General features: G+C 38.5%; 2 protein-coding genes across 3 annotated transcripts; one reads left to right on the plus strand and one right to left on the minus strand.

Moving 5' to 3' along the window:
• Window positions 1-317: 317 nt before the first annotated feature.
• On the minus strand, window positions 318-9,834 carry rbm45 (RNA binding motif protein 45). 2 transcript variants are annotated; one of them, XM_041789345.1, is made up of 11 exons: window positions 9,526-9,834; window positions 7,479-7,601; window positions 7,007-7,133; window positions 6,809-6,934; window positions 5,912-6,082; window positions 5,649-5,778; window positions 4,322-4,415; window positions 3,703-3,860; window positions 3,402-3,477; window positions 1,974-2,111; window positions 318-837 (listed from the first exon to the last, which is right to left on the minus strand). In XM_041789345.1, exons 1-10 carry the CDS (start codon window positions 9,799-9,801, stop codon window positions 1,995-1,997), a joined length of 1,398 nt encoding a protein of 465 aa, XP_041645279.1. In that variant the 5' UTR covers window positions 9,802-9,834; the 3' UTR covers window positions 318-837; window positions 1,974-1,994. The 2 variants fall into 2 exon arrangements, with proteins under 2 accessions (XP_041645279.1, XP_041645278.1); XM_041789344.1 differs by having other exon boundaries at window positions 4,298-4,415.
• Window positions 9,835-11,961: 2,127 nt separating this feature from the next.
• On the plus strand, window positions 11,962-15,801 carry LOC121510945 (cytochrome c). Its single transcript, XM_041789346.1, has 3 exons — window positions 11,962-12,119; window positions 13,816-13,990; window positions 14,534-15,801. The coding sequence occupies exons 2-3, from the start codon at window positions 13,822-13,824 to the stop codon at window positions 14,677-14,679; spliced, it is 315 nt and encodes a 104-aa protein (XP_041645280.1). The 5' UTR covers window positions 11,962-12,119; window positions 13,816-13,821; the 3' UTR covers window positions 14,680-15,801.
• Window positions 15,802-21,037: the final 5,236 nt, after the last annotated feature.

The raw sequence follows: 21,037 nt of genomic DNA on the forward strand, positions 1-21,037 counted from the left end.
TAATGAACTGTTAATGAACGGTTTTTAAGAAGGGGAAAAATGTCAGTCATCCCAAAACTCTTAATTGTTTGTGGAACGTTAAATCTAAGCAACAGCTATGGCAGACTTCTTTTCTTGCGCAAAATGGATAAACAATGGAGAAAAGAAATTCACCATGAAGCTGCCAGATAATGCCAATTGTAACACCACAGCTTATAGTTGTTTTTTTTTAACCATTTTATCATCATAAAAATGTTTTATAACACTAATACTGACAGCAATGATAACTGAAGTCACTCATTAGGCAGGAACTGAAGAACAGAAGAGATGTGACGGACTGGTGGTAAAACTGATCTTTATTTTCACCAAGACAAAAACAAGTTTACTGACACATTTGAATCTGATCAATATGGGACAACATACAGAAAACAAAGGACAGATCTGAAAAAAATAAATTGTCGAGATCCAACTTTTTAACTGTTTATCTCTACAGTTTTAAGGAAAATACTGCCGACACCTTCAACCAAGACTCTTCAAATTAAACCTACATATCTTTCCTGTAGACTGCTTTGGTTTTCCATTAGTTAGTCCAGCAGTGTCAAGGATGGATTGGTGTTCCCCTAATATGCACAAAAGCTTGAAACGTAGCATGAACTAAAAAAACGGACATTGCTGCTGCTGTAAACAACTTAAACTCCATTGTATGAGATACTGTACATCAGTGAGTCACAGCAAGGTCACTGACCAGAGGGTTCGGTCAGACAGGTGTCAAAGGTCGTGTCAGGGGTCGCAAGAAGGTCTTGATGTCTGTTGGTCGGTCTGTCAGGTCAGGTGTCATTGTGTCATGACAACAGTCGCCTAGGGAACAAGAAGCTGCAGTGTTATTCACAGAAACAGAAACAACTGTCATTAGACATTTGTTGACATTTTGTCAGAGTACATACTGTCCTACAAATTACAAAACAGTTTAACAGTTTTAGAACAATGCATGGTGGATTACTGCAGGTGGTTGTATGAGAGTATTTGAAAACTACTTTAGATTCTGTGGTAAATTTAAAACATGTTTCACATTCTGAAATGAAAAGTTTTAAGGTGCTACGCTTGGGCTCAATAGTGTAGCATACTAACAAAATGACAGTTAATATTCAACAGGCTTTCTGGCCAATGAACAGATCCTGAAATGGACAGTTCAAATACAATTTGTGTCATAGCAGTCCAACAATCTGCATGTTCCACAAGAGAGAGGAGGTAGTAGAAAGGAATACCTGAGCCTTCATTTTATAAACATAAAGCAGCCTTAAAACAATGGCCATCTAATCCATTTCAACAATACTATCTTAAACTCTACTTTACAAAGCTTCAGCATTTCCAGTTATAAAATGATAGTCGGAAAAGATCAGAACTCAACTTTATATTTAGTGGACAGTGGTGTACTGGAGTGCATTATATTAAAAGGTGTTAACTAATATTTTGCCCATCTCATTTACGTACACAAGGGGAGCAAATATATTTGGAACATCTTTTAATGTAATACACTTCAGTTCACTGACACAGACCGTAAACTGTTGTATGTGATTGCATTAGATTGCATAGCTTATGGCTGATCAGTGTATATACACTGTACAAAAAAAGTTTTAATCACTATAATTAATTGATTTAGATACAGATGTTACTGCAGGTCTATAGTCCAGTTTGTGGTGAGATGTCAAGTTTCTCTAAAGCAACCAGTCTTTATTCTGCCACAAACCAACTCTATTTGCACTGATACAGTGCGCATCTTTATACTATTATTTCATAATCTAGATTAGATAGATTTGTTGGTATATTCTTGTTCAATTAAACCTTTGTAAGATACGTTTCAATAATAATAATAAACTTTATTTATATAGCACCTTTAAAAACAGATGTTTACAAAGTGCTTTAACACAGACATGACAACTGAATCATACTAGTTTTACAGTTCCAAAGTCAGTGGGACAGATGCTGGCACTTACCCTTGTATCGTCTCATAAGTCCTAGGTAGTACGGGGCCGTTTATGGGATTCCTCTCTGGGTGGATCAGCCAGCATGACCTTCATCTTCACTCCGTTCACAATCCGACCGTGGAGTACCGCCATGGCCTCGTCTGCACACTGAGAGACACAGAGACAAGAACAAACAGAGACAGAAATCACAGTCAGTTTATTCCTCCCTTTAGGGTGCACTCACACTTGGCAATCTGCACTCATACTGCTCAACGCATCCAGGCTTTACCACAGACACGTCACAGGCCGATGCCATCACAAGGAGCAGATTTGCACTGAATTTACTCACTTACCCACAATAAGTATACATAAAGTACTGTTGTTTAAGGTTTTAAAATTTAATACGATATCTGATCTGAAACACAGTTTATTTCACCTGACCTGGGATCAGTGTGTTAACAGAGTCCGATGGAGGAGAAAGAGAGCACAAGGTTAAATGCGGAGATGTATCCCCCACCAGATCATTTGATATAAGCTTGGCATCACAGTTTGATAATACTGAGGGGTTAAAAAGGTCAAGAGATTAATCGTGGCCTACACTTGTCACACTTGTGGCAGACTTTCCCGTACACGGGAATAACAAAAGTGTTTTTTTATCCTGAGAGCTGCTGTTTGTGGCTCGTTCTGGGGAAGAAACTTCTTTATACAAGGCTAAAATCTTTCGCTTTCATTAAGCTCCAATTACTGACATATGGACAGAACTAGGCTCCATTAGGATGAGAGGTTGTAGTGGAGCTGTGTGCAGATGGTGAACTTCTTCCACACTAAAATCTTTGTAACTTTTTAAAAATTAAATTTAATAAAATACATATCTCTCTCTCCATCTCTCTAGAAAAATCCCACCATCTCTATCAGCCTTTCTCTGTCTGGACAGTGTGACTGCTGAGCATGCAGCTGCTGCCTGGTGTGTGCTCTGAAGCACATCCTTTTAACAATGCTTTTGCATCATATAAACCCTCTCCTTTTCTTAAAAGATGGACGAAAATGTGTAGAGATATTTTAATTTGCAAATACTTCAAATCAGTATTTTCCAAAATAACCTGTGTTTTCTAAAACCTCTCTTGTACTCCAGGTCCACCACACTTTGTGTCACATATCCATGCTCATGCTCCTTCATTTGCATTTGTGCTGTGCCCTGGCCCATCTCATCCTTCTGTGCCAGGGGCAGGGAAGCATGCCGTGCCCAAGCACATAGTCACACTGATCAAATGTTCTGGGCTTTATAAATATGCCCCAGTATGGGACGGATAGCCTGGTGTGAGTGCGCCCTTAGACTGCATTCATCCAGCCATTTTACTTTATCTCAATCCACTGGTCATTTCTAAATAAAATACTTCACCTTCACAGCGATTTAACCCCATTTTTAAAGATCTATCAAGTATAACTTTAGACTCTCACCTGTTTGTCTGCATATCTCATGTATCCAACTTTCCTCCCAGGCACCAAATGGACCTCAATGAGTGAACCAAAGCGACTACAGAGAGGGAGGAAAAAATTTAGTTTTAAAGTTGTAGATCAAGTGTTAAGGTTGATGCTCTAATGCAAAACCACCTTGTAATAACTTTGCTTTTAGTCAGAGATCAACTGAGCCATCTGAGATAATTAACAATTTTTAAATTTAGTATTTTATTTTATGTATTTAATATAAAAATGTGCAATTTTATATCTAAGCAACATATCAATATGTGTTAACATTTACCAGAAAACATCCTCCAACACATCCAGTGGTAGCGGGGATGGACTGAACACAACAAACAAGCGTTCCTTTGTTTTGCTGTCAGGTGGAGCAAGCTTCTTCATAGAGGGCAGGCTGACGTCTGCCTGAATCCGGGACATGCTGGACATAGGAGAGAAGCCCTGATGGATGCAGACAAAAACACCCAGGGTAAAGGACTCACCTTTAAAACATTTCCTTTTTTTCTAACTGCATGACAATAATTAGTCCAGTGAGGCTTTAAGGCTTGTATAATTAACAACTTTAATTACATTAATTATTGAAACTGTACTAAAGTTGGCAAAGAGGGCCTGGAGATACAATTACCCAGAACAGTAAGAAACTGTAAGGAGTTATTTACATGGTGAACTGTTATCTGAAGTGAAGTCAGATCACAATTTGCCCCTTGTGTTACCTATTTTGTCATTTTATCTAGAATTTAAAACTTTGTGACAGTCAGCATAAAGATTTAATTCCTCATAATTTTGTTGTCTGCTGAATAAAATCACTATAAAAGTTAATTCATCTTTTTGCAGATGAAGAAGTAACTTTTCCCAAGTGTTGCTGTTGGTTTCTTTACCTGACATTGCCTGTTGGTACTCACAGGAGGTTTCATCACTTGGCTGGTGGACGGTCCACTCCACACTGCTGACATCATCTGGGCTGCAACCAACTGCATGGCCATCCGACCAACAGGACTAAAAAATAAAAAGGAAGCAGGTCATTTCAAGCTACTGTACATCACATTGATAATGATGTTGCTGTGGGGTCAGATTACTTTAATCCTTACACAGATCCCTTTTTTTTGCAGCTTTAATACTGGAAATAATCAGTTTTAACATTTATTTAGAGACTTTTGAGGGAGGTACAGTATGGTTTGGAGTGGATTTTTGAACAACATGTTTTGTGGAGACAATTTCTTTGGGACGACTTCTTAAAGCTGTCAACATAAAAAGGACAGTTTACTCTTTTTCTTCTTTATCTTCAAGAAACAGAAAATGACTACCTATTTAGGGGTGACTGTGGCACAGTAAGTTGAGTTAGTCGTCTCACAATTGGAAGGTTGTGGGTTTCATTCCCCAGCTCCAATAGTTACACGTTATGTCCTCATGCAAGACACTGAACCCCAATTTAGGTTAGGCATTTATGTATTACATAAAAGTGCATTGATAAGACTTAATATGCCTTGAATTTTAGGATAGAAAGCCCAAAGCTGATTCAGGTTCAATCCCAAAACACCCCTTGCCTCTTCCATTTAGTTCTACCCCATATTTGCTTGTTCATGTCTACAAGTAGTGTTCCAGTCCTTGTTGCAATGGAGGGGTAGGATTAAGTGCTTCAACTTAGTGGCCCTTCAAATGTTGATTTTCCTAAGGCACACTCTAAACCAAGTGGCATGATAAATCTGCCAGAATGCCTTATGAATCATCAGCAAAATGGCTGCTCAAGAGGTGTACAAATGTGGGTAGTTTCATTGAAAATAAGATTTGAAAATTATGACAAACATTTGATATCCTAAATCAATGTTGTTTTAATGCATCATGGTCCTTTTACTTTGAACAAACACTTTTTTAATGCTCATAGTAGAAATGTTTAATATTGACATCACATCTGCTTATATAAATGCTGTCGAAGACTCAATGACACATCAGGAACTTGAAGGGGCATCGAATTCCCAACTCTGTTTCAAGAGGCAAGGGGGCATTCAAAACTAAGGGTTGGGGGTTAAAGTTAGAAATGTGATTGACCCTAACAGTAGACTGTTGATTTTCCCTCCAGAAAAACAGGCTGATCTTTGTAAGACTGACAAGAAATGTCTAAAGTGGTGTTCATCTCTTTAGTCTCATTCCTAATTTATCATTTTAATCATGCCTAAAAAAAAAACTTCAATTGTGCAGACCCATTTTACTTAGTTATGACTGTACATTTACCTGCCACGGTCCTCTCCATCATCAACAAAGTTTACTGCCAGCCTGTTTCCGGGAGGATATTCAAATCCATTCAGCTTTTCCTTTGCATAAACAGCTGATCCCAAGTTACTATAGCGAATCAAAGCATGACCTAAACACACACAGGAAAAAAGAAAGTGTTGGGCCTGATTTAAAAAAAAATGGGTCATCATTCATTCAGCGAACTATATTTTGATTTGATTCCAATGCACAGATAAATCAAGTCCATGTGTTTCAATACCAACCTTTACTCATTCCATAAGCGTCTCTCTGCAGCTCACAGTATTCCATGCCAGGAATGAGGTCAAACAGAGCAAAAATCTGCTCCTGGCTGAGTGCAGCCCGTGTTGCTACCATGAGGCATCGTGTGAAATCACCAGAGCGGTAGTCCATCACCTGATAGTTTCCAGGTTCAGCTGCATAAAGGAGAACAATCTATTACAGTAAAGGTAAACTGCAGCTTTGACAGAAATTTGGTTTTAACAAGGAATATAACTAGCTCCAAAGATCAAGAACCACTTTGTCATCACAGTACAACACCAATTAAAGACAATAAAACTTCATCAAGAATACAAATCTGTCCACTTACGAAGGACAAGTGATTGTTTCAATGGAAAGGCAAAAGCAAGACAACTTCTAAAAGTTGGTCACTACACATGCATGCAGTTGCTACAGGCAACAGCTCTCTCCCTCCTGACAGATTCTTGAGGTTTTTTTGTTTTGCTAGTGTGCAGAGGCTGCAACCCAGTTGTAGTTGAAACAAGGTTTGTTGCATCCTCCAGCACAGTCTTAAGAGTATGAAAGCGTTATAAGGAGTGCAGTAGTTACACAGGAGAGCTGGACAGAGCCATAGAAGGGCATCATCCCAGCACAAGGACTGCTGTCTGCTCCTTTTGAGGAAAAACAGGAGAACTGCCTGAGCCTGACAAAATGATCTCCAGCAGGCTACTAGTGTGCATGTTTCAGATCAAAGTGTCAGAAACAGAGTTCATGGGGGCTGCATGAGGCCCTATGTAGCATAAAGGGGCCTGTGATCACAGCCTTTGATTAAAGATTAATGCTTTATTCTAAATAGACCAGCTATATTTCTGACAAAATGTGTACACATAAAAAATACTGAACAGTGTCAAATGACTGCATACCCATTGGGAAGGCATACTGGTTCATTGGTTCATTCCCGCCCATGTAGTCACCTCTGGACGGCCCCCCGCTGTATTCTTCTGATGCTGAAGCCTTATTGCGAGGTTCAGCCAGGATGGCCCTGTAAGCTAATGACACAATCATCAGTAATGTGAAGTTCTGAGTGGCAGAAAAATGTTCAGAGAAGTTCCTTGTCTTACTTTTGTCACAGTTCTCTATAGCCAGGGCAGCTTGGGAAGGTTTATAGTATCTCACATAGCCAAGCCCTTTACTTTCACCAGTGGACTTATTCTTGATGATCACACAATACTCAATATCCCCATATTCCTATAAAACACAAACACAGGCAAAATGACAGAGGGATTTGTATTCTTAAGCTTGGTCATACTTGTCCCTCACAGCTGGAAGTATTTTTTTCTGTAGATTGTCTGTCAAGGCAGTGCTAGGGGGAAGACTATTCTTGCAGGGAAATTTCAGGGTGAAAAACTCTGCTGTTTCTGTTCGTACCTGCAGCTCACCCAAGTAAACTTGAGAAAACTTGAGTTTTGTGCAAGTTTGACCAGGGCTTAATCAGTCATACTTCACATAAGGGCAATGTTCAAAGTAAAAAGATATAAATAATAGATAACAATCGGGATGTTTTGGCACAGAAACATGAGTGAGTGAAATTACTTTGAAAGTATCTTTGAGGTCCTCCTCTGAAAAGGTCTTGGGGATCATGACAAAGATCCTGGTCAGCTCTTCATCCTCTACATCTCTGTGTCTATTGGAAGAACGTGACTGGGCGATAAAAACCTAAAAAGAAAATCATCAAAAAAGAAAATGAAAAATGATTAAAATGTAAATTAATACAGGTTTTGTAAACCAAGCTATGGTGAATATATCATACACTGGATATGTAGCACCTGAAGCTGAGCGTAACATTAACTTCCAGTCCTATACCAAGTTTTCATCAATCAGTACTGGTGGGTTAACTCTGATTAAAAGGGGTATTTACCATTAAGTGAAAGGGAAAGGTCTTTAAGTTTAATAAAACATGGTTTCTTTATTTCTTTAACTTTGTTTTAAGGATATATGTGCCAATTTCCTGATATATTTACCCTGCAAAATGGCTTAACAAGGAATATTTGTCTGATTATTTTTTTCAGAGCTTTCAGAGTGAAGTGGTCATTTCATTGGGACAGGATTTCCAACAGAAAGGAGAAGAAAAGAAAATGAATGTTGTAAAACTCTGACTGACAGAGATAAAGATTCTGGAGGGACACTTTGGTAAGGAGCATTTCCTTAAAGCCAAATTGTATTTTTCTTAATTTTAATGAGAAGACAACATCAGAACTATTAGACACCACAAACCTCCACTGAATTAACAGTGCAGTGTGTAGCCTAGTAGCATTCAACAAAACAAACTTGGTAAAAATGAAACTATCTAAAAGTAATATCTACATATCTAAAAGTAAACACTCATTTAGATAGGCTAATCACTTGAATAAGTTGAATATAAATTATAAAGTTGTGTTATTTCTTAACTCAGAACAGACTTTCCAAAACTTCAGTGTGCTGCGGCCCAATTTGAGACCTGAAAATCTTCTTAGGACACCAAAACCTTAATTACACCATAACATGGAGCTCAAAGTGATTTACCTTTTGATTTTTATGTCATAAATAGAGGATTTCAAATCATATTCCCAGTTTTCATTCATTAATGTCACAAGAAAGCATTGGAAGAGATATTCAATGCAATTAATAAGCCACCAGCATTTATTTGGTTCGACAGGCATCTGCAAAGTCAATTCTGTTTTCTTTTCTAATATCAGTCTTATAAAATGTCTGCTGTGACTCCATATATCTTTTTCCAGTAACATCAATACAGCATAGTAAACATTCAGTGGGGCGTCACTTGTTGACTCTGCACCAGTTAAACCATGACACCCATTTTGTACATAAAACAATAAATATTTAAACGTGACGTGTAAGTTAAATATTCAGGTTGGGTTATGTTGCTTCTTGGAATTCAAAAAGAAATGTTTAACTTGTAATGAAGTGTTTTATGTCCACAAAAAATTTAATTAAAATTTTCACAATTATACTGATAGTTTTGAAATAAGGTAAAAGCCCACCTCAAGTGCCAGTGGGCCTCGACCAACACTTAGGAGCACTGACTTAAACTGATAAGCCTTTATTTTATGTATGCCAGTGCAACTTAGTATAAACATAGAGAGGGTCCCCCGCGTGGACTCCACCATCTTGGATTTTGCATCTTGCATGTTTTTACAGTACCACACAGGGGAGCAACTAAATATCACTTTCTTAAACTCCACTAGTTGCCACACTTATCATCAGTAGTGAGCATAGCAGGCACAGCATAAACTAACTAAAGTTTTTGCTAATATTCCCAAAGTGTTCACACAGTGGCACCTTTAAATAAATGAAAACGTTGGCCCCGATTCGAGGAGAGAGGTAGCATAGCTTTACATTGTAAACAAACCGCTCTCTTCAACAAATCTCATTTAGATAGCATAGCATAGAGCCGTTCTCCGTTTAGCCAAAACGTGAACTCCCCCATTGCAGAATACTAGCATGCTAACTGTTGCTATGCTATGACTCCGACGTTTTGACTCATAATTTGATATGAATACTAATACTAATACATTTAACATTTAAATGCTCCAGTGCTATTTGGTAGCTCGCATCTTCTCGGTGTCCTAGCCATTATCGTTACCTTAATGGGTTTAGTCCCGTCCACCAACACTTTGCCATGCATTTCCTCCATGGCTAAGCAGGCCTGCGAAGACTTGGCGAACTTCACATAGGCGATTCCCTTGGACTCCTTTGTTTGTTTGTCTTTGACAACCCAAATCCCCTGGATATCTCCGAACACAGAAAAACTCTCCCGAAGCTCATCTTCGCTTAAGGATCGACTTATGACCGCGAAAAGACGACTATTCGGGGGATCGTCGAGGTTTTCGGTCGCTTGCTTGGAGGGATACTCGTCCATCTTTAGTAGAGTCGTCGGTAAACTGAATGGTGCTGGGTGGTTGCCGTTGGTGCTGCCTTCAGGTGCTCATCGGAATTAAGCTAGTCGGTTAGTTATACGTTTTGATTTACGTTATGATCCAGTGCTTTCTGTCCATTGCGCCAAACTGAATCCACTCATCTGTTTTATTTAAAATTTAATTTACTCGTTTACTGATTTATGATGAAGATCTAAAGTTGTCAACAAAAAGAGTAACTAATTAGCCATTTCGTATAGTCGTGAAGCTATCAGTGTGGCTTGGAAAAACAGTGAGCCGCCGTCGCCATCTGCTGTGCGGGAGTTGTGCTCTAGGAGAAAGTTACAAAAGGATGCTGCAGTGAGCTTTTATAAACTGCCAGTACAGAAGAAAGTCTTCCTACGTATGAATCTGTATACGACTGTATACAGAAAAGGTTCTGCGTTAGAAATGCCAAATACATACAGACCAATCTATATAAAAAAGGTTTGTCTCTGCAAACGGTAAGGCGCTGTTACTTTAACTAAGAATTCTTTATCCAATCCAGTGTCAGAATTGTTATTGTCAGTGCTGGTTGTGGCGACTTAATTTCAAACTACTTTGTACCTTTCAACCTGAGAGCCCTAAAATAACAGCGCGACAGACCATAGACCAGGGATCCACACAATCAATCACACAAAAGTGGGGATGTTGCACAAAGCAGCATACACATTCACGTTTTTGGGAGTTTTTGTACCCACTACTTACATTCGGCTCAAAAGTCACCCACATAATCGATTTATAAAACATACCACTTTAAATCATTTTAAATCTCTATTTTTTTTTCCCTGGCAAGCATCCACAGCCCCCTTCGGTGGCTGAGAAACCCTCTGGTTATTTTCGTTCTTGATAAATCTGTTGATAGTTTCTTTTGATAATTTTAGTTTGAGACATCAACAGTTTTTCTCATGTTCGATTAAATAAGCCTTTAATAAATAGCCCAATGATACTCCCAACCCAATTTTATTGAAATGATCAAATGAAAAACATGGTTATATTCTTGAAGGTGTGACATTTTTGCACTAATGATTTAATGATGATTATAAAAAAAGTGTCTTGTTGTATTAGAGGATTCAGATTATTACTTTTACACTTTTTACATTAAAACCATTGTGTTTATGAAACTAAGCTGTCAGACTATGTTGTAGAGCTGTGCACTGTCGCACCCTCATAGTTAAACAAAACAGGAATCGAATATGGATCAAATTAATATAAAGAAAAAATAACATATATAACCCATTATATTCTATTATATAGGCTACAGATCAGACATGACATTGTTTACCCAAGGTAACACTTACATACAGAAGTCAGCTGACGATATGACGTCAGAGGCTTGTGACTTCTTGATCAGGTTGGGTCGAGGGTCCCATGAATTATTTATAACTGTAGTACCTCTTGTGTGAGTGTGGTAAGCGACCCCTGTGGGGACAAAGATGAGATTAAATAGCTTTAACATTGTAGTATACCAATGTGGAATTTTTATTATCACAATGATTTTGACATGTTGTTCTGTCTCCTTGTTCTCTTGTTTTTATGGCCTTTTTACAAGTACGCTGTTTACTACATTTTTATTATGATAATGTTTTATGTTAAACCCCTTCACATTAAATACTATTAAACTACGCCTCGCCAAATGAAATCACACACGTTTTCATTCCGAAGACTATATTAATTATAATCTATATGGAGACGTATTTTGATTTCTCCCTGCCTTTGAAATTTGAATGAAAACGGAGTTCATGTTAAAGATATGTTAAATTTATAATAGGCTATTTCAGTGTCACCTTAAAAAGCTACTACAGCAGGTGCCTTGAGACCCACACATACTGTAGGTCCCACAATGGAAGCTCAAGAATGCGACAAGACGTAGGGACTAATACTAAACACATATTTTTCCTTCCTTTCTAAGTTCCTTGTTTCTGCTCTTACAAAAAAGAAGCGTCATAATCGTTCGTGTTTTGTATGATTACTTTCTTTGATTGATTTTGATGGAATACTTTTTATCTCTGCTCTACAGAACACGCGATTTCTAAATAAAGTTAACCACGAGAAGTCAAGTGAGGAAACATCCATGTACCGAAATAAGACTGGGCCGGATTGAAGCGGCTACGTCACAATTCAGTGGAGATCGCGCTGCACGTGATTGGATGATGACGTCAAAAGCCGGTGCCTCTAAAGTGAAGTGACCTTCTAGCCGACCGCCAGAAGCTGCTCATCGGACGCGACCAGCCATTCAAACCCGCACAGGAGGGAGGATAGCTCCGCTTATACTAATCAAAAGGTAACCTTTAGTGTCTCCCTTTTTTTTTTCTTTCAAAATAGAGACCGCTGTATTTTCTAGAACGAGGCTTCGATAGGATGATTATAAAGGAGATGCTGGGCGGTTGAGCCCTTACGGTGTAATCTAGCTAACGGCAGCTTCAGCTTTAATGAATAGCTAGGCTGCTCTCCTGGCGTAAAGAAAAAGGGTTATCCAAGAGTATCTGCTGTGTGATACTGTGTGATATTGAGTCATTGGTGATAGGGTTTATGTATTTTGTCTCCAGACGTGCCTACTGTTTTCTGGGTTCTGTAATGGTGTTACCTTATAAAAGCAGTGTTGAGGGCGTTATATGGACGCCGACATTGAAGCATCCTTGACAGCCTGGGTGGGTGACACATCCGCGGCTAATCTCATAGCAGCCTAGCCCCTGATTTGCACCTGCTAACGCAGAAAAACAAGCGACCTACCCTCCTTTAAACGAAAACAGGCATGTAAGCTTCTCTCAAATGTATATTGATAGTGCTTTAACGTTATGTCCTTGATACCCTGTGATGCAAGTCGGCCATGTTTCAGGCTGTCTGAGCTGAGGTTGACTTTATTTCCTCTTATGTGTGATGTTTAATGTGAGGGATAGCGTTAGCACTGAGCCCATTAATACACAGTTCAGTTCAAATTCTTGTGTATTTCATGTGTCAGTCAGTCCTTTGAAACCAGGTTGGCTGGCCATTTATTGACCTGCTTAAATACGATAAGAAGCCATCATTAGCTGAATCTAATACGTTTGTTTAATACCGATAAGACGGTTGTTAAGAATGAAGCCTATCCAAGCAATAGGTGTAATATTTGGCAGGTAGACCGTCTTGTCTGCGGGTGCATACGAGGGTCATGTTAGGACAGCGGAGCCGGGGTGACGCAATATATGGGCCTTTTAAAGGATACCTCAGATGACAGGAAGCTTTTCATGTACAGCACGAAACTGTAATATTTACTGCCATGGAATAAAGACGTAAACTATTTGCGGTAAAATAATAAAGTAATTTAAGCGAGAGGGCCTCCCATTAGTATTTTGGGGACAGAACAAGAAAAGTAGCACGTTTTGGCGTAACCCCTGCAGCAGTGGTGTATATCTTTACAGACACTTTAAGTACATTAGTGATGGCTGGTTTATACTTATTGGCTCCTCTCCGTAAATACAGCACGAGCTAAGCCCCTGAGGCGGACACGGTTAAGACAAACCTTAATCACCGAGCCAACCGGAGAGCTTTTCTATGGGAGTAACCCGAGCTGAGGCTGCCTGTGGTCGGAGGAATGAGCTGCTATATTAAACATATAACAGGAACGAGTGGGCACTAGGCTAACCTGTCTAGCGGCAGTATGAGGCTGTTTCTATTTGCATGTTTCGGTTTCCTTGAAATGACCTCGGCAGGGTGCATGTGTGCATGATAGTGTCGCGAATGCAGGGTAAATAAAAGCAGAACTACTAGCGCTGAAAAGTTGTCTCCTTAAACGACCTTCACAAGATGGCGACCGTCTGACAAGAGCAGTGGATGAGATACATCCCCCAACTAGAGGCTATGAATAGATACTGTAGATAGGCAGGGATCAAAGCTCACACACTTTATTTGCCAGAGTGTTGCATAGACATGTACAATGTCTGGCATATCAAGTTGTACATCTGACTTATTGTTGTCCTGTCTTCCTTTTGTGCCTCCAGCTGACTATGGGAGACATTGCCAAGGGAAAGAAGACTTTCGTTCAGAAGTGTGCCCAGTGCCACACAGTAGAGGAGGGAGGCAAGCACAAGGTGGGCCCCAACCTCTGGGGTCTGTTCGGTCGTAAGACTGGACAGGCGGAGGGCTATTCGTACACAGACGCCAACAAGAGTAAAGGTCAGTTCTCTAGAGGTTAAACAAGGCTTCTAATAACCCATCACCTTTTATTATCATTGTTATAATGGGACACATCCACAGTATGTGATATTTCTACAATAACGATGATGGAGTTATAGAGCAGAAATAAAGTAAGACAAATCAGGGTCTAAATAATCTGTATCATTTGCAAACGACATGTTAGAGTCCATTATTCACATGCCGAAGTAACTAAGTTATGTGGGATATAACTTCAAGTTATTTAGCATCTTCAGCTAGTTATTACTTCATTTTTGATAATAAAGTAATTCTGTCAAATGTATTTTTTTCCCTAAAAAAACATCCCACTCTGTGATTGAGATGCACGAGTCCAGAGCCTTTTTTTAATATGATTTTTTTTCAGTATTTTGTCAGCCACTTATATTTAACACATTCGGTTTGAATAACATTGACAGTTATTTAAGGTTTTAAAGGCTCCGTTATCTAGCTCAAGGTTCAGATCTTTTTCAGATTCCTTGTTTAGATTGATCAGTTTTGACTCACTGACTATCCGTCTGGTCTCAGGTATTGTGTGGAATGATGGTACCTTGATGGAGTACCTGGAGAATCCAAAGAAGTACATCCCTGGAACCAAAATGATCTTTGCTGGCATCAAGAAGAAGGGGGAGCGTGCAGACCTTGTTGCATACCTGAAATCGGCGACATCATGAGCTAATCATCAAAATCAGAATATTTAATGTCATTTTATTGTATTTTTTGTTTTATTTTTAGGCATTGACATGCTTAATATAGTTTTCTGTTTAGTCATTTTTACACATGGCTAATTTATGCTGTGTTTGGTTAGAAAAGTGGCACTTTTTTGATAAAGCAAGTGTTGCTTTCTTTATAAGTCCTATTACGAACAACCCTTAAAGTGACTAAACATAAAACTACCATGTGTTCGTTTTTTTTGCTGAGCTGTACTTTGACTCTAATAAGACGAACAAAATAATAATTATTTAAAAATGTCTAGACATGATAGGTTTCCTGTTCTTTTTTCATGAAAACACTACTTTGTTACTTTTCTGTCTGCAGAGCCATGCTTCAGTTGCTTTTTTAAAAGCATCACTTTTTCACTATCAGTCACATAACAGTGATACAGGGTGGAAAATGAGGACATTTGGTGGCTGATGGATGCTTTTTCTCAATCAAACACCAGCTTTCATGCCAACTGGAGTTTCAGGCCTTAAAGGGGCGATGCTGCAGTTTTAACTCTCTGCAGTCCCTTTTGTCTATCCTTATTTATTGATGTTAAGAAACTACCACTTGACATGAATGCTCTACAGATCCCACTAGATTAATACTTGTTCTGTAAAATGTTTAAAATCCCCTTATTGCATTTTAGGACCCCCAAACTGAGCCTGGCTTGTAAGGTTACTGAAGCAGCCCCTTTGAGCCTCTGTTCCCGGCCCCTGCCTGCCATCACACTCTGTGTGAGTTTTTAAAAATTTTCCAAGGGTCACACACTGTATCTGCCTCTGCACAGCTAAGAATTGTGGTACTTATCCTGCCTATCATTGCTGCAGAGCAGCTGTATTATAAACTTCAAGAGGGCACCATCTTGAGTGAGGAATGATGTTATTTACCTGGTTTCACAGGCCTGAGAGAAATGTTGTTTTAACTTATTTTACTGTAACCTGAGAGACTAACACATATTTTGAAGGGGCTGCTTGCTGTCTTTGTGTACAGCAATGTACTGTATGCACAGAAACAATATAACATGGTAGCTATGTTGTGTAGTTGTGGACAGGATGGATGAAGGATCAAATAAAAAAGAACATCTGAAATGTGAACATGTCTCTTCATTTTAATGTGTCATCAATTATGTGAAATTCAAAATATGATACAAGTATCTATTTTATTTAAATTTTGTCAAATGAATTGACAGTGCAACTGTGGAGGTTTATTGGATATCTGGGCAATTCTAACATGAAAACATGAAAACCAAAAAGCTAACTATTGCACAAAATAATTAAGAAGCAATTCTAAGAAAATGCCTATAGAATAGTTTTCTAAAACTGTGCAAGCAAATCCTTAAGTACAATAATTGAATTACTGTTTACAGTTTTGTCAAACAGGTGAACTGAGGGGAAATAATTGTAAATGCTTAAGATTTTTCAACTTAATTCATTAAACCAATCTCATAAGAGTACAGTGTTCTTGTATGTTTTCCTTCAGACTGGCTTTAGATCAGCATTTCACTGTTTATTTTTCAGTTGTTTTAGGTGAAGAAAATCCTCTAATGGCTTTTGAATAGAGCAAATAGTTTACTAAGTGTTGAGTTTAAGTGTTTGAAATAACCCTAGCATTAGGTTTACTACTCTGTGCTACTTTGTCCTGAGCTAATCCACATAATGATGAGTTTGACATACTAAGAGCCACACCTAGTCGTATACTGCTAATGTTATATAATACTCCACTGCTCATGCCATCTTTCTAGGTACAGGGCCAACTGAGGACAGCTCTGGCTCTGCTGGCCGTGCACCCTGTCATGTTTCGATCAAAGCTCAGCTGACAGCAGAGGAGTAACTGGATAGGTCTGGATCTGTCTTCATGAAACCTGCGTTCACACTGCCCCGCAACAGAAGCCTGAGTAAATGTGTTTGTGTAGCTAGGCTTTAAACTCATTACATTAAATGAGAACCTAGTTTGCAGGAAACTATAATTGAGATGAACAGATGTTCAGATTTATTTCTCATATCAAAATTAAAGTCCACAAACCTGCTGTAAATCAACAAGGAGGACACCGTTAATGTAGTTTATTCTGTCTGATAGTTGTTATTATCACATCTAGTATATTTGAATTATTTTTCTTTCCCTAAAGTTTCTGGTAAAAAAGAATAAAGAGTAGCCTAACCCAGATGAATTCATGGGATATAATTAAAACCTAGTGGCCAATATAGGAATAACACAGTATAATGCATCATGTAACACTGACACCCTTTGTAAAGAAAGACAAAAGGTCACATCTCCCATGACTGGCACAGACATTATGACCAACAAACAGTTCAGTTCAGATCACAGGCAGAAGGAAACGAGCAGCAAGGATCATCATACCCATACATATATATCATGGCTGTAATGGCAACACTGTACAGCTGCACGGCATGCAGGTTACCTTAAAGATGGGGTCAAACAAAGGCAGTAACAAAGGCAGAGGGAGAATTCAGGTTACTGGCACAAACAGGACAGCATGGTAAGAGTGAATGACAGCCTTACAGGGATAACTTTGGAAAAATATGTTATGTAATAAAGATGTAATTGCTTTAAGATAGGACTCTGAACGGTACATTTACTAGAAAATGGCAAACACATTAAATTTTAAGTGATGATTTTTAAGCTGGTCACAAAACAAACTTGAATTAATACTGATACCTCTTCAGGAACCAAACAAAATGATCACAGCATAATTATTTATTAAATCTATGTTGTTAAATCTATGGTAGTAATTTTATTTTTAGTTGGTAATTACCTAGTAATCTTTTTAGTGATAAGTGGTGATTGTCTATTGTTTTTTTATTTTTGTTTTTTGAAAAAGTGGTAATTACCTAGTAATAAGTTAGCATTTTACTAAGTAATAACTTTTGAAAATTTAGGAAGTATTTATCTGGTAATAATAAATTAATTATCAAGTTATTCTTCGAAATATCGTGTCAATTCTCTGGTATTAAGTTGGTATTTCACACAAACCCAAACCCTAACCCTTGTAATACTGTGGTTGTTCTCTGGTATGTAGGTACATTTTTACCCTAAACAAACCCCTAACCCTAACTATGGCAATATTGTGGAAATCTTCTGGTAAGTAGGGGGTATTTCACCAAGTAATTTCTAAGAAATAAGATGATAATTTTCTATCTCAGTTTGTTGATATATCCCAGGTTATTTCTTTATTTTGGCCCACTAAATTAAAGTGAGTCATTCCTGAATAAGTTTCAAGTAATTGTGTTGTGGTTAGGGGATTATGTTTAGAGTTAGGGCTGGGGGTTAGGGTTAGGGTTAGGTTAGGGTAAAAGCGTAGCGCTGAGGGCATAGGCTCTTGGGTACTGTGATCATTAAAGAATACAAAAATATCTTCTTATCTTCTGAAAATACCAGGATGGTTGGTGAAAGCCCCATCAAAATTTAGTTAAAATAGGGATTACTGGTCTGACTGGCCACTGAACAGGAAGGGCAAAGGGAGCTTTATTTTATTGTCAAAATACTCCAGTCATCCAGGGTCTCAGAAGAAATGACCCAAGGGTCATTCATGTATGATTTTAAAATAAATATAAAATAATATGTGGTTTGAATGATACATAGTGATAAATAAAAGATCTTTCCAAATCATAGGGTGTTTGGGTAAAATACCACCTATTTACCAGAGAATATTACAAGAAATTACTTGATAATAAGTACATTACTGCTATATAAATACTGCCTCAATTTAAGCATATTTTTGCATTATTACTTGGTAAAATGCCAACTTATTACAAGGTAATTTCCAACTTATTCTTGATAAATCACTGGGTAATTAGGGCCCACTAGAATATATTGTTCCCATTATATTTCTTTGCATGTAAGTGCTGTTGGGGGTCAGGTGAGTACAAGGCAATAAACAGTACAAGAACTTTTTTTAGAAACATTTACCACAGCAGAATTCTTAATAGATGAAACGATAAAGAGGATATGATTTTTGTTTGAAATGATAATGCAGTAGTTACAAATGTACAAGAGAAAATATGCAAACAGATACGACTTCATCCACATGGGGCACCAAAAGATACAAAAATCTACAAGATTGTTAACCAATAAGTAAAATAACTGGAGATACTCAAACTTAATTACCAGAACTCCATATCCAAGCAGGTAAGAGGAACGCCAACCATGTCACAGCTGATCCTACACACCCACTGAACAAATCCCTCCAGTTTTTACAATCAGGTTGCAGTAAAAAACAAAGTCCCTCTTAACAAGAAGACCAGTTGTAATGAATGTCATAGCAAATGTCAGGCTTTTATGCTGTACTTACACAAATGAGGAGATACAGAGAAAGCTGGCTTATCAACTCAAAAACCAAACTCATACCAACATCATGCATATTTGAAGGTGCTTTATTGTTGGTTGTAAAGAGCTGGCAATACAGGGCAAATCAGGTAAGCAAAGATCACATGAAGACACTTGATCTGTAGGACAGGTAAATGGGTTTACAGACGTAAAGCTAACACCAGGATTAATCCTATACCAGAGGTTAATTTGGACTTTACGCCTGTGCAGTGCTGGCAAACGGAACTATCTGGCAGAGACTTAAGTGTAGAGCTGAATTACGGGCCCTGTGGGGGCTTGATGGTAGGAGCCAAGGTTGACAGCATAAACAAATCTGATCACCACATCCTAAAAACTCATAGTAAATTCAGGACAAACAGGAATCACTGGGAAAGAGACAATAGCTAAATCTCTGAGACTGACAAAGAAGCACAGCTGAGTCCTTGACTTCCTCTCTTTCACTGATACATCTAGGTGACCCAGCTGGATGTGTGAGGTGAAACTCACTGAGCCCAGAATTAGAAAAGGCTGTTGTAGCTGGGAACAGTTCATGTAGGGTGGAACTCATGATGCGTGGTAACGTAAACCTGCCAACAGATGAGTTTATTAACTCTCCATAACAAATGAGTCAGTGTTGGGAGCAGAAAGTTTCTCTGTATGAAGGAAAAACTTTCTTAAGTGGTTTGGATGAAGAGGCTGGGAGCTTCCAAAGCAGGCCATTGAGGAAATCCCACTAGACCTTGCAGTAGCACAGAGGTCCCCAAACTTTTTCAGTAGATGGAAATATTTTCAAGCCTCCCCTTGCGCGCAATAACATATATCCATAAACACTAAACAGAGTCACAGTGTTTGGTAATAATGGACATTCCTTATATTTATTTTTTATCTCAAACACTGTCTACAAAACATATCAAGATTCACTGTTGGCCTGATGTTGACCTGGCAAGACCTTTCAAAAATTTGCCATGCTTGGCATAGCTCAGTTGATAGTGATGGTGCCGAGGCTACAGTCCTCAACACATGGACTGATTCTTGGTCTTGGCACATATTTGGTGCATGCCCCCTGCCCCCTATGTTTCCTGTTTTCAATCAGCTGTTCTATCTAATATAGCTCCATATGGATAGATACATTTATGGTAATGCATATTGAATACAATAAAAAGAGTTCAAACCCAACTAATCTATAGTAGAATGAATCTAAATATGAGGGTGCAACAAGCTTAATGCTATAAAGGAGGTGGCTGGGGTGGAGGAGGTTAAGCTTTGCCAGCAACAGCAGCAGTGTGGTGCATCAGCATTAATCCAGGCTGGCATTAGTGAGAAGTAGGTCATATTCAAATAGACCGCTGTGTTGAGAGAAAGAGCTGTGATTGGCTGTGGGAGCGGGGAGGCGATAATTGGGGTCAGTTGGCCATCAACTGATCACGGCTGGGCATATTACTACCATGTCCTGCATGAACTAACACTAAGCTTCATTTAGCATACATGAAGTATGCATGTTGGCTAATAAAAGCAAAGCATGCTCACTGCTGTGGAAAGTTAAATGACAATATTGTAAGATACCTTTTCTACTCTAATACTTTAAAGAATGCTGTTTAGAGTTGCTTTTGTCAAAGAATCATAAAGTTTGGCTCTTTCATATCAAACAAATTATTAAAACTAACAAAAAATACTCACTGACTGCTTAGAAAAATAATTGTGACTGGTGACACAACAAGATTTTAAAGGGGTCAAAGGTCATCAGGGAGTTGTGGGCATAGACATGGAGTTTGACAGAGTACCTTTGAAACCAGTGACGGGCTGTTTACCTTTGCCAGAAATTTAGAGGTATTTCAGAAGGAACTGACAGAAAAAAAAACTGCTTACAATGATGTGTATGGCTTGGCTGGTTTCTCTTTAGAAGGGGCCAAATGAGTGAAAGGGTTAAGAGCAATATGAAACCAGGAGTCATGGGAACAAGGGCAGTAAAAGGGTGGAGATGGCTTGAGTCATTGAGAAAGAAGGACT

The sequence above is a fragment of the Cheilinus undulatus genome, linkage group 6 (assembly GCF_018320785.1).
Source record: "Cheilinus undulatus linkage group 6, ASM1832078v1, whole genome shotgun sequence".
Lineage (NCBI taxonomy): Eukaryota > Metazoa > Chordata > Actinopteri > Labriformes > Labridae > Cheilinus > Cheilinus undulatus.

Bases quoted from the DNA above. Each gene is read 5' to 3' on its own strand.
- rbm45 (XM_041789344.1), bottom strand. From the start codon at position 9,801: ATGGACGAGTATCCCTCCAAGCAAGCGACCGAAAACCTCGACGATCCC. The intron at 7,134-7,478 runs GTAATTTCACTC...TGTGTTTTATAG, and splicing joins ACCTCAAAGATACTTTCAAA to GAATATGGGGATATTGAGTA. The intron at 5,779-5,911 runs GTTGGTATTGAA...GTGTGTGTTTAG, and splicing joins CGCTTATGGAATGAGTAAAG to GTCATGCTTTGATTCGCTAT.
- LOC121510945 (XM_041789346.1), top strand. From the start codon at position 13,822: ATGGGAGACATTGCCAAGGGAAAGAAGACTTTCGTTCAGAAGTGTGCC. The intron at 13,991-14,533 runs GTCAGTTCTCTA...GTCTGGTCTCAG, and splicing joins AGACGCCAACAAGAGTAAAG to GTATTGTGTGGAATGATGGT.